At 41.2% G+C, this 13,174-nt stretch overlaps 1 protein-coding gene across 1 annotated transcript in view; it reads right to left on the reverse strand.

Annotated features, from left to right (window-relative positions):
* LAMB4 (laminin subunit beta 4) overlaps positions 1-13,174 on the reverse strand; it is a 96,062-nt gene that overhangs the window by 25,860 nt on the left and 57,028 nt on the right. Inside the window, exons 22-25 of the mRNA XM_030825861.1 lie at positions 12,403-12,623; positions 7,636-7,732; positions 5,452-5,827; positions 1,930-2,090 (exon numbers count right to left, since the gene is read on the reverse strand). Coding sequence (XP_030681721.1) covers positions 1,930-2,090; positions 5,452-5,827; positions 7,636-7,732; positions 12,403-12,623 — 855 coding nt within the window. The remainder of the gene's footprint in view (positions 1-1,929; positions 2,091-5,451; positions 5,828-7,635; positions 7,733-12,402; positions 12,624-13,174) is intronic.

A 13,174-nucleotide genomic window follows, 5' to 3' on the forward strand; every position in this document is an offset into this window, starting at 1 on the left:
TGAAGCAGTATTTACAAAGACAGGCTGTGGGCAGGATTCGCCCTGATGCTGCGGTTTCCTGAACCATGATGTTGAGGCTGCTAACAATAGCTAAAAAACAGCTAGTTGGGTGCTTTGTAGGTGCCTATACTATACTTCCCATCAATTTTCTTCCTCAATCTTCACAAAACAGTGCGAAATGCACATTAGTATGATCATCTTCATTTTCCAATAAGGAAACTGAGGCTCTGTTGAGGAAAGTTATTTGCTTAAGTTCTCATTGATAGTAAGAGATGAAGCCAGGATGTGAATCCAGGGTGTTTGACTCCAGAGCCTGTGTTCTTAAGCACTTCTCTACATTTTCTATGTTTGCATTATTAATACAAATTTGTGAAAGTAATAAGGTATGTACGGTATATTTTAATGTAAATTATAGTATATTAGGGGTTTAAACTATAACTCCATATTTTAGGAACCAGAGGCCCACAGTCCTGATCTGATCTTTACTCCCTATAGAATCATAATCCAGGCAGGAGACAACCATACCTTATCTTTCAAACTTTTCTGGTTCTTATAAGACCATACTCTTAATATATCATGCTTTTCACTTATCATGAAAAAAATGTTCCTATTGCTCGGAATTAGTTTCTTCTTTCATTTTTATGGCAGATTTTCTCCTACCCTGTGGAGATAATTCAATTGCCACCTATTCCCTGAAGCCTTTACTAATGAACCCAGGAAGAATTCCATTTTTGCTACTTTGTTTTTGAAGCAGCTTGAAGATGCTCTAACAGTCTTAATGCTGTTTGGGGTGGTTTATATTCTTGTCACCTTCCCCCATTAGACGGAAATAACTCAAAGGTAGGGACTTGCTGTAATGATCCGCCTGTTTCTACTGCACAATGTCAGATATTGGAAAAAAGCCCAGTAACTGCTGTTGGACTGCAAATTTGAGAGGATTAGCATGGGGGCAGTTTCACCTTATTTTACCTGGCATGGGGTGACCTCTGATGGATTTTGAGTTCTTTCAGTGGGAACTGTCTTCTAGATTAGGAATCAGAGTAGATTCCTTACTCAATACATGGCATTTATTGAACATCATCAATACATCTTTGCTAGAATTTGTTTCACTAAATTTAGGCATCCCTTTAGGGAAATCAGGTATTCCTATCTGCCTTCTATTTTTTTTTCTCTTCTAGGTCAAAATCAGATAAAACACAGGAGTATATACATAGGACAACGAAAGCAGCCAAAGATATTTCCTGACATGGATTCATGTATATTTTCCATTTGCCTCTCAACTGGATGGCTTAGGTGTGAATAAACTCAGTGATGCTTCCCTCAGTAGTAACTGGTTGTCCATTTCCAAATATAACAGGGCTATGATCTTGAATAGGAGATGAACTAATCAAAGTTTTGCTTTAGAGTTTCATTTCTCTTGCAAATTATCTTGGCTTAGGCACAGCTCACATTCAGTTTTAAGAACTATGCGATATGAGTTAAGGGCTTGTAGTATGTTGCATGACTCTCATCCTTACAAAGCTCTTATGAGAAATGTTGTGGGGTTTTTTTTTGCCTCATATTCCATTGCATTTATGGTTACTGAAAATGGAGTGGCCTACACTGAGAAAGGCATATAAACATGTCTCTCTCATTTGCTTATGGCCATATTAGAATTTCTAAGTTGTTGACTACTCAAGACCCTTTACATGGGTTTGGCACTAGATTACTTTGGGTGTTAGCATTTGTTTAATATCAGACATTGTTTACTTGGTATTTTTGAGTGAATGCTATCCAGGCTCTGTGATGTTTAAAAAGTTGAAATATCCATGAACAAATAATACCTTTAATGGTTGTGTTTGCATGTTCTAAAGTGCTCAGGCACTATGGTGGTAAGCACAGGATGACTCATTTTGTGCAGACACAGTCAAAAACACATTTTTCCCTTACCCACAATGCTTGCATTAAGGACACTGGATTGCAAATCAATTTCTTCCTGAAGGTCTTCAAGTAAGAGGTCTGCTTCATTCTTTGCTCTTTCTATTGTATCTTTCAGATCTTGAAATTCATACACTGCTTTCAATTGTTCATTTAGCTGCATGATTTGTTTTCTATAGAGAAAATGAGGGTAAATGTAGTTAAGCTTGTATTACATTTGATATATTGGTGAAAAAATGCCACCAAAATTGCTCTCATTGTAAGGTATTCTTGATTAGAAAGGATTCCTTCAACTCAAGTTTTTCATTTGATGGTTTATAATTGTGTTTATGTCTCATCTCCTTCATCTTAATTCACCTTCCTGGACTATTGCAACATTCATTTAAAATATGGATAGCATACAAGGTCTAGTAGAATAAAGGCTCTCAAATCATTCCATTTTGACTGTTTATGCCCTTTCTTCATTTTGGGTTTCAAAACATGCACTCAGACATGCTTCAATTAAACCAATCTCAGGGAGCTGGTCTACATTTGGCTTTCAACATATGATAAAACAGAACTGTTTACTTAGCCTGGGGTAAAATCAGTTCTTCATTTAGAATCAATCTACATTCAGCAAGGTTCTTTTTAGTGTAACTTCTGTTCAGGGTCCCAACTCTTGTTTTCCATTAGTGACAGGGAGGTTTTCTTGCTGGTGAGTGTTCCCTTGGGTTTTTTTCCATCACCTTCTTCTTTGATGGGGTACACCTTTGTCGGGCTTCAATTTGCTGGGTTTGGCACCTACAGTTGCTTTGAGGGGATAATGAACACATTCCTCATGGTGGAGAAACTGTGTGCAAATCTTGAAGTGTAGAGTTGGAGGAAGTTATAAAATGAATTTATGGGACTAATTTATCTTGGCACAACAGCAATGCTTCCTTCCATTTTCTGCTGTAACTCTCCCCTCTAATCTATAGACTCTTCCTTCAGGCTCCAATTGTCACAACTGCAATTCTTCAGGCTAACAATAATAACAATAAAAATAATGACAATTACTCTAATTGGGACTCCTTAAGCACTTACATATGCCGGACACTATGCTAAGTGATGGGTCTTGAATAACTCTCACAAGAATCCTATGAAATCCAGACTTTCTCTTTTTTGATGAAGAAATTGAAGCTTGGAGGAGTTTAGTAGCTTGCCCAAAGCCACATTTGGTAAATGGATTTAAACCAGGTGGTTTGACTTCTGAATTTATGCGCATGACACCTGGGGTTCTTTGTCCTCCTGTTCCCCTTCCACTTGTAGTTTGCCCAGCAACATTTTTTTTTTAACGGAACTTCATGAGGCCTGGAGAAGACAAGCACGTGAGAGGGCAGGCCCTGTCCAGGGTGCCCCACAGCGAGGCAATGGCAAAGGAGCACAAAGAGGTGAGAAGATGGAGAAGGAAACACAGGCCTCTCTGTGAGGAAGTTAGGAAAGGTTTCAGGGAGGAGGTGATGTTTGTGTGGCTGTTAAAGAGAAGTAGGAGTTTGGCAGGTGGGCTAGGAGGGAACAGGCCTCTGGGCTGCTGGTTGAAGAAACTCAGCAGCCTACTGCTTTCTCCTCACTTCACTCCTCACCTGGGCTGGGCACTCCTCTTTCTTGCTCCTTCTCTCTGGCTCTGCCTGTGGCTCTTGTAGTCTCTGTCCAGAATGTCCATGGTGGATTGGCACGTTTTGCTTTCTTTGTGCTACTTTGTCTGACATTTTCCTAATGGTGTCTAACCACATGCCAGTGGTCCATGGGCCAAAGCTCATTCTCAGACAAGTTTTCTTTGGGCTATACAGTAGGGCTTCTTACAAGTGCTATTGGATTAGCTGTATACATTTTGAAGTGGGGATAGTTCAGTAAAAATATGGATGTCTGACATCTCTTGAAAATTGAGGAGATCTGTTAACAGAAGGGTCCAGATCCTGCAATGCAGAAGTTTTATTGCTTTTTTGTTTTTAGAGACAGGGTCTCATTCTATCATCCAGACTGGAATGCAGTGGCACAATCATAGTTCACTGCAGCCTTGAACTCCTGGGCTCACGTGATCCTTTTGCTATGTAGCCCAGGCTGGTCTCGAACTCCTGGCCTCAAGTGATCCTACTGCCTCAGCTTCCCAAAGTGCTGGGATTACAGGCGAGAGCCACTGTGCCCAGCCCAGAAGTCTTTAGAGAAGTATAGATGTGCCTGTTGTCACCTGCCAGCTTGACCCTGGCCATGTGGCCTCCCTGGGCCCTTTCCCTGAACCACCTAGGTAGGTGATACCTTCTTCCTTGTGCACCTTTTAAGCAATTATCATATATTTCTGGGATATTTCCCTATAGTTAATGAGTTACCTTATATTTACACTCATGTTATATATGACACAAGCCTCTGCAGCTTCAACTATTCCTTAATCCAGGAACTTTTCTTGGGGAGGAAGGATATTTTGCTAGATAAGCACACTTTTGGGGTTTCTTAGCAGACTATGTGCTTCTATGGGGGTAGAAAGTATACCCAGTTCATCCTGGTTTTGCCCATAACAGGTTGGCAAGCTTTGCCTTAGGAATCGTAGCATCTCTGTCAGAACTACTCAACTCCGCCATTGTAGAGAGTGCAGCCACAGGGAGGGGTTAATAAATGGGCGTGGCTGTGCTCCAAGGAAACTTTATTTACATAAACAAAGGCTGTGTCAGATTCCACCTGTGGGCTGTAGTTTGCTGAGCCGTGGCCCAAAACTATCAACATAATCTCAACAAATAAATTTAAAAAAAAGATTCAGTAATATGTAATGAAAATGAGCTTGCATTTTTAATAATAAGACTTTAATAATAGTAAGACTTCATATTAATGTATAGGCTTCTAAACAACTGAAGAACCTGGAAACGTTTGGTAAAGTTTCCCTAGGTGTATCATTGAAAAAAAAATGTGTTGTTTTTGAAACTACCATACTTCCAGTTTTATATCTTTCAGCTTTACTGAGTTTGGGCTTCCCCATTAATGACTGTCTTTTTGTTACAATCAATGTCATCTGGAAAAATCACATATAATCCTAACTAGGTGAGAAAAAAGTAGACATACATTATTTCCAGCTGTGGTTTTTTTTTTTTTTTTTTTGAGACAGAGTTTCACTCTTGTTGCCCAGGCTGGGAGTGCAATGGCATGATCTTGGGTCACTGTAACCTTCGCCTCCTGGGTTCAAGCGATTCTTCTGCCTCAGCCTCCCAAGTAGCAGGGATTACAGGTGCCTGCCACCATGCCTGGCTAATATTTGTATTTTTAGTAGAGACAGGGTTTCTTCATGTTGGCCAGGCTGGTGTGGAACTCCTGACCTCAAGTGATCCACCTGCCTCAACCTCCCAAAGTGCTGGGATTACAAGCGTGCGCTACGGCCCCCGGCCCAGCCTGGTTATTAACTGAACAACGATCAGTCCCCTAAAGTCAACATAGGTACATTTCTAAATTGAAGGCTGAGGATGTTAAAGCTTGGCGGGAGTTAAGGTAAATCAGGAGTTTGGCTGTCTGTTACTTGAGCATAAATCTTACCTAACAGAGTCCTGATAATCCTTGACTTTTAAGAATTTCCCAGATGGGAAAACAGGATGTTTCAGAATCCTTTCTATTTCAGACACGTTCCCTCTGAGGCCTTTGAAGTCTGCCTCATAGACAGGCAGGGTCTCTCTTTTATCTTCTATGTTAGCAGCCAGTCTCATTAACCCTTGCACCGCTTTGGAGAGGGAAGAAATGATGTGGTCCCATTGATCAAAGCACAGGTGACATTGAAGACAAGTAGGGAATTCCTGGCTGTGACCCGGGGCACAGCGATCACATCTCTGGCCGCTGACACCCTCCCGGCAGCGGCACATGCCTGTGTCTGGATCACAGATGGGCTTCTGGGTACCTGCCCTGTTACAATCACATGCTAAAAAGGAAAAGAGAAGGAGCAGAGAATGTCACTGGGTCTTTTGTTGATGACTAGCTCAAGAATCAGGTCTTTTCCTCTCTCCTGAAAATCTTCCCAACTCACACTTCTAAGATGAATATTTAAAGCCAATATAATTTCAGAAATCTGTGCAATAGCCATTACAAGACAGCATGGCTCTCTATATTCCACTAACAAATCAGTTTACTATTTCAATTTGGCAAATATCAGATGTTTTTATTGTGTGAATGCAAGCATCTACAAGTGGGATCCTCATCTATGTGAGTAAGAAGTATGATTTAATGATGGACACACGGTAATAACTCTGCTGCTCCAGCCTCCGAGGGTGGTTCAGGTGTGTCGAGACTCTCTAAGAAGTCCCATGGTCACACTTCTTCTGAGTAAAGCCCAGCTTGGCTGTCTTCCATTACATAAGGAAAACAATTTCATTTTCCACAAAGGATGGGAAATTAAATTCATTTTGTCTTAATTTTAAAAAATAACTGATTCCACACAGTACTTTCTTTGAGTAGGTTTCTGACCAAGCCTGAAGATAGAGGATAGGGAGATCTATTGATCTTACTGCAATTTCCAAAAGGTTAGGGAATCACTAGACTATGTTTTTGGACTAACTGCAAGGAACAAGTAATTTAAAAATGCATTTGAGGCTGGGTGCGGTGGCTCATGCCTGTAATCCCAGCACTTGGGGAGGCTAAGGCGGGTGGATTCTTTGAGCCCTGGAGTTCGAGACCAGCATGAGCAACATGGTGAAACCCTATCTCTACAAAAAATACAAAAATTAGCCAGGTGTGGTGGCATACATGTGTATTCCCAGCTACTCTGGAGGCTGAGGTGGGAGGATCACCTGAGCCCAGGGAGGTTGAAGCTGCAGTGAGCTGTGATCATGCCACTGCACTCCAGCGCAGGCAACCAGAGTGAGACCCTGTCTCAAAAAAAAAAAAAAGCATTTGTCAGTTTATGTAAAAATAATGCCAATTACAAATAAAAACTAGTTAACACACTAGGGCTCTTCAGCTAGATAACATCTGTCCAGCACACTGGCCTTGGTCCAGAGGGGCGGTGTCATGTTACTTCATCACCTGGAGGCCATTTCCCACCCTTAGCCGCTCTTCCCCAGGAGCTTTAGTGGGGTCTGTGGCCTGACTTGATTATTTGCAGTTTCCTCTACTGCTTCTCTAGAAAAGATGAAAGCATTTTTATGAAATAAGATTATCAAAATAGTAGAGGGACACAGGGAAAGAGGCTCTAAGATAGATTTTCCAAGAGTCAAAGTTTCACCCTGGGTTTTAACTCAGCAATTCCACTTAGAAAACTGAATAAGTGGGGCCCAGAGAAAATAATTCAGAATGTGCATTTGAATGGGGCAAGGGAATGAGCAATATTTTTTAGCCACAAGGGCACATTTATAAAGGAATGGAGAGGAGGAAAGAGTTGCCATGCGTGGCTATGTATGGCTGACCATGGTGATAAGCCCATGATACCTGTTATTTCTTTGGATTTTCTTCTTTTGGAAGCTGACTGTTCCATTTGCAATGAGTTTGAGGAATTTTAAGACAGGCTATGAATTTTAGTACAGGCTAAATTTTTAACATAGGAGGAAAATAATCTTTTTGCAGGGCTATAGGAAGATTATTTTCAAAATGTAGAATTAAACTTTGTGAGTTTTCTAAGTCCACCTTATTAAAAGCAACCAAAAAAAGAAATTTAAAACTCAGTTGGTTCATAGCATGTCCATGGTAGGGCCAGGCTGACTGTACGCATGAGTTTTTAGTATTCCCAATACTTACGAATGCATCGCCCAGGTGGATCACCATAATAATTTTCCTGGCACTCACTGCAACGTTTCCCGCCATAGCCTAATTTACACGGACACTGGCCTGTAAGCTGTGAGAACAGTCATGGGTGAGGAATTGACAAGCTTTATGGTCTAAAAAAAAATGCATTTTAATAGGAAATATTTTCCCCTCCAGTGAATTAGAACATACAGCTGTGCAAAGGCAGAGGAAGGATGATTCCCATGGCCAGCAGCCACCACCGACAATACCAAGGATCAGGAGTTAATGTGCTTTGGCCTAAAGCTCCTGAATATATCGCCTGCTTCCAGCTGTTCAGGGAGAAGTGGCCCAAACTGGGAAACATACACAGATGTAAATGAAAACAAAACACATAATGGGAAACAGGCCAGATTCTTTTCCTCAACTGTTATGGGAGTTCCTCCATAAGTGAGTGAGGCCAAAGACCTGGTCTAACATTCATCAGTTAATGTGTCAAGTAATGTTTTCATTATGGAATGTATGATGTAGTTTTTACCAACCGGATTAGCGTTTTGCTCAAAAAACATCTTTTTTTGGTACTTCAGGCTTAATGATTTAATGAGAGTTACTTAACTGTGTTTTTCAGAGGGCTGAACTTTTCTTTACCCTTCCAACTGAACTCTTGACCAGCTTTTCTGAAAACTGAGGAGGTTGGAAAATTAACAGGAGAAAATATAAAAGCAAATCACTATTGTTGTAGTCCTAAATTAGCTGCTTAAACAACTCCATAAGTTTCCTGTGACTAAGTGGCTAGATTCATAGAATGACTGGATCTGCCACTTTTCACTTTTCTTTTTTCTTTTTTTTTTTTTTTTTTTGAGACGGAGTCTCACTCTGTTGCCCAGGCTGGAGGGCAGTGGCGCAATCTCAGCTCACTGCAACCTCTGCCTCCAAGGTTCAAGCGATTACTCCCATCTCAACCTCCCAAGTAGCTGGGACTACAGGCATGCACCACCATACCCAGCAATTTTTTGTATTTTTAATACAGATGAGGTTTCACCATGTTGGCCAGGCTGGTCTCGAACTCCCGACCTCAAGTGACCCACCTGCCTCAGCCTCCCAAAGTGCTGGGATTACAGGTGTGGACCACCACACCTGGCCTGGATCTGCCAAGTTTCAATATCTTTGCAGTTCCTGCCAGCTTCTGCACAAATATAAGGAGTTAGGTGGTGCTTGTTGCCCCAAGGCCTGTCGTACTGCTGATTGCCCCGATTGTTGGGCAGTGCTTTCTTCTACTGAAGTAGAATCTGCCAACTTTTAACTTGTTCCCATTGTTCTGTGTCCTTATGAAATTGCACAAACCAGTTTGCAATTGCCTCTTTCCCCTTAAAGTCCTTCTCCCAACTAGATATGGCCATCCCTACCTGCCTTGGCTTATTTTCTTCAGGCCCATCACCCCTAATTCTCTCTAGCCTTCATCACAGAATAGCATAGTTCTGTCCATAATCTTGGTTGTCTCCGTTTGGGCACATACTAGTCTGTCAGTATAATGTTTAAAATATGGTGCTCAGAAATGACAGCAATGCTCCTGGCACCACCAGGCCAGTAGAGCAGATAATGGGATGGTAATGGCCCTTAACCTGGGCACAGCACCCCCCTACTCCAGCCTGTCCAGGCGTCGCTTCTTTGGCAGCCCTGCCATGCTGCTGGCTCACTGGAAGCCTGCATGCAATGAAAATCCTCAGATTTTTCTCACAAGAGCTGGTGCCAAGTTATTACTCCCACCCTGTATTTATGCAAGGGATTTAAAAAACCCAGTTGCAAAACTTTACTTTTACCCTGTTAACATTTCGTCTCCTTGTTTGCAGCCTGCATGACAGCCTATTGGGATATCTTGTTCTGTCTTTATCATATTAGCTTACAGCTTTGTAATATCTGCAAATTTGAGAAGCATGTTTCTCCAACTCCATCTAAAGTGTTGATGAAAATATTGGATGGCACATTTGGATCTCTCTGTGGGAATGTACCAGGAGCCACCTCTTGGCTAACATAGAGACATCTATCGGTAGTTGTTTAAACAGCTGGGAATCTAAATGTCCACATGTCTTCCCTGTACTCCAGTGAACATGTTTCTTGATTGCAGAGACCAGTGTTCCCCCATGGGATCCCCTATGCACCAAATAACTCAAAGGACCCTTGTCATGAGGGGCTTCCTGGTTAAACCAATACCATCTAACTTTCAGCTTCATAGGCTACCTTGGAACTGTGGTCTTTGTTGAATGCTGCTACAAACATGCTTCCCAAAAGATCTAAGAAACTTGCCACATAGTGTTGTCTTGAGCACTAGGAGTCCCTCAAGAATTGGGAAGCCAGGTGGTCACATGGAGATCTACCACTTTATTCCACGGTTGGTGGCTGCAGGTGTGGGGAGTGGAGGGGAGCTTATAAAACAGGCATGGCGGTCCAGTGTCCAGATCTTGGTTTCTAATACCATTCTCTAGTAAAGGAATCAGTGCTCCCTAGATAAATAGCTGATTCTAGGACTGGGGCAGAGAATACATAAGGTGAGCCTGAAACATTTTGCAGCGCCAGAAGGTAAGGAATGCTTTTAAAAACTCTACAGTATTGGCCTATGTCAAAGGGACACAGGAGCCACTGAGAGATCTTCTAGTGACCAAAGCTGGAACAATTTGAACCACAAAATAAAGTAGTGTTGGACTATCCCCAAAAGTATAAATATCCATGAGTCCATGCTGATATAAATAAGTGGTCGAATGAATGAATAAACGTAAGACAACAGACAAATCTCCAGTGCAGAAGAATTCCAATGATTTGTGGAGATACTCTGTCCTTGAGGAGGAAGAGCATAGCTCCCTACTCCTTAAGTAGGTTGTACATAGTGACTTCCTTCCATAGAGCACAGTAGAAAAAGGAGGAAAAAGAGTAACTTGATGATATAACAATCTGACAAACACTGCTTCAGCCAGGTGACCAAGATTCACATTAACAGTGATAAGTCGTGTTAATAATATGTACCCTTGATAGGATGTGATGAGAGTGGACTTGACCTCTCTGGTGTTTCAGAACCTATAAACCCAGTCTAATCCTGAGAAGAATATCAGATCAATTTGAATTGAATTCTACAAAATAAGGAATACAATTCTACAAAATAAGGAAGGCCTGAGAAACTATCGCAGCCAAGAGGAGCTTAAGGAAATAAGATGACTAAATATAATGTGTTCTGAATGGACTCCTGGAAGAGAAAAATGACATTAGGCAAAAATTAAGGAAATCTGACTAAATTTATTAGCAATAATGTATCAATATTGATCCATTCATAGTGACAAATGTTGTTAAATTAATATAAGGTGTTAATAATAGAAGAAACTGGGTATGGGGTTTATTTTCTCTGTTCTATCTTTACAACTTCACAAATATATTCTAAAATAAAAAGCTTAGTTTTAAAAAGGTATGTTGTGGGGGCTGGGCATCGTGGCTCACGCCTGTAATCCCAGCACTCTGAGAGGCTGAGGTGGGTGGATCACTTGAGATCAGGAGTTTGAGACCAGCCTGGCCAACATGGTGAAACTCTGTCTCTACTAAGAATACAAAAATTAGCTGGGCGTGGTGGTGGGCACCTGTAATCCCATCTACTCAGGAGGCTGAGGCAGGAGAATCGCTTGAACCCAGGAGGCAGAGGTTGCAGTGAGCCAAGATCATGCCACTGCACTCAGGCCTGGGTGACAGAGCAAGACTCTTGTCTCAAAAAAAAAAAAAAAAAAGATACGGTGTTTGTGTGTGTTGGTGGATGAGGATTGGAGAGAAAGAAAAAGAAGAGAAGGAAAAACACATTCTCCATATAAGAACTACCTTCAAAAGACTTGACCTTTGAATAATAGGTTGAATAGTGGAGCTGAAATTGGAGGTGAGCCATGCTTACTAATTGGAAAGACTCCAGTTTCTTAAATTCGCATTTTCATTCCAATTAAATCCTGATCCCTATATTGTGAATTTGGCTTTTTCTAACACTTCTTGTCATTGTTTTTACCCTTGCCCCCGCAAACTCTATTAATGTGAAAATTGTTTCAAAGAATAGATTAAGCCAAAAGACAAAAACCAAAACAACCACCAAAAAAACTAAGCGCGTTATTAACAAATAGTTTTTTTTTCCCACAAGTAATGTTATCCTCATTAAAAATTCTGTGCTCACTGGTTTGTTGACTGAAAAATCACATGTGCATCTATCTATGTAGTATTAGTTGTATATGAAACATTGAAGATTTGCTCCTGGCACACATGCCTACATTCTTAAGATATAATCGATGCCAGTCTGGAAGTCAAGAAGACTTCTTATTTTACCTATATGTAAAGCAAGTGGTGAGCAATAGGAAACAACAGCTCAGTTTTTTAAATGGACTTGTGGGTTTTGAAGTTATCTGTTCATTTTCATTCTGATTAATAATCTCTTCTGATTAACTATTTCTTAGTTCTTCCCTATGGTTACATGTATGAAATAGTGAAAGGTGAGGCTGATGTCTGTGTTTCACTGTGTATGAATTCTGACTTCCTCAGTCACAGAGAGAAAACTGAAGTAGGCGAAGCTGAACTTTGAGATGCTCATTCTCTTTTTTTGGTTTTCATTCCTTGATAGAGGCTGACTCCATCCCCTGTAAGGCCAATCCTGTTTAAATGCACTAATTAACAACAGTACATAAAAGAAACTTTCTTTACACATTTAGAAACCATGTCTTACTATCAATGCTCACTTTGAGTGCACTAGTAAGTTTTAAAGTATCTTGCCTGGTCACAGTGGCTACTTTGAGAGGTCCTAGGGTCACAGTCACATGACTGACATCCTCTGCCAGGGACCAGATTCCAGTATCCATCAGCACAACGGTCACAGGACAGGCCTGTGACATTCGGCAGACAAGGACATGCACCAGTGACAGGGTCACAGAGGCAAGCTCCCCCACCAGGGGGACACTCCGTGGGACTCACGCCGGAAGCATGGCAGGAGCATCCTGGGATGATAAAACCATCATCAGAGGTAAATTCAATGATAAATGTGGCATTTAGCAAACCATACAAACAGTGTTTTAGACCTGGATGTATCATTTCTCCAAGGGGCTCAAAGAACAAACACCTTATAATGGTAAAGAATTTACCAAAGAATCTAAGTAGGTGGAACCCATTTAATGGTTTCTGATCTCCCCAAATGGCAAGTTCATGTGGTCGAACTTGCGCTGAGAGCTCACAGTTAGGATGACTAAAAGTCTCATTTTTTCCTCATGTCACTCACCAAAGTTCCATTTATTTAAATGACTTGAAAACAATGGTTTACTTATACATTACAGTCAAATGATGAGTTTGTTACAATGCAGATTCCTGGGCCTCACTCCCAGAGATTCTGACTCAGTAGGTCTGAAGTGCAGCCTAGGAATTTGCATGTTAATACACCTCACCTCCCCACTGCTCTGGCACAGGTGAACTGCGGACTAAACTCTGAGAAACAACGCTTTGAATCCACTAGGACAGGTATTTCAGGCAACAGACACAAAAGGTAAAGTAATAA

This window comes from Nomascus leucogenys, chromosome 13 (genome assembly GCF_006542625.1).
Source record: "Nomascus leucogenys isolate Asia chromosome 13, Asia_NLE_v1, whole genome shotgun sequence".
NCBI lineage: Eukaryota > Metazoa > Chordata > Mammalia > Primates > Hylobatidae > Nomascus > Nomascus leucogenys.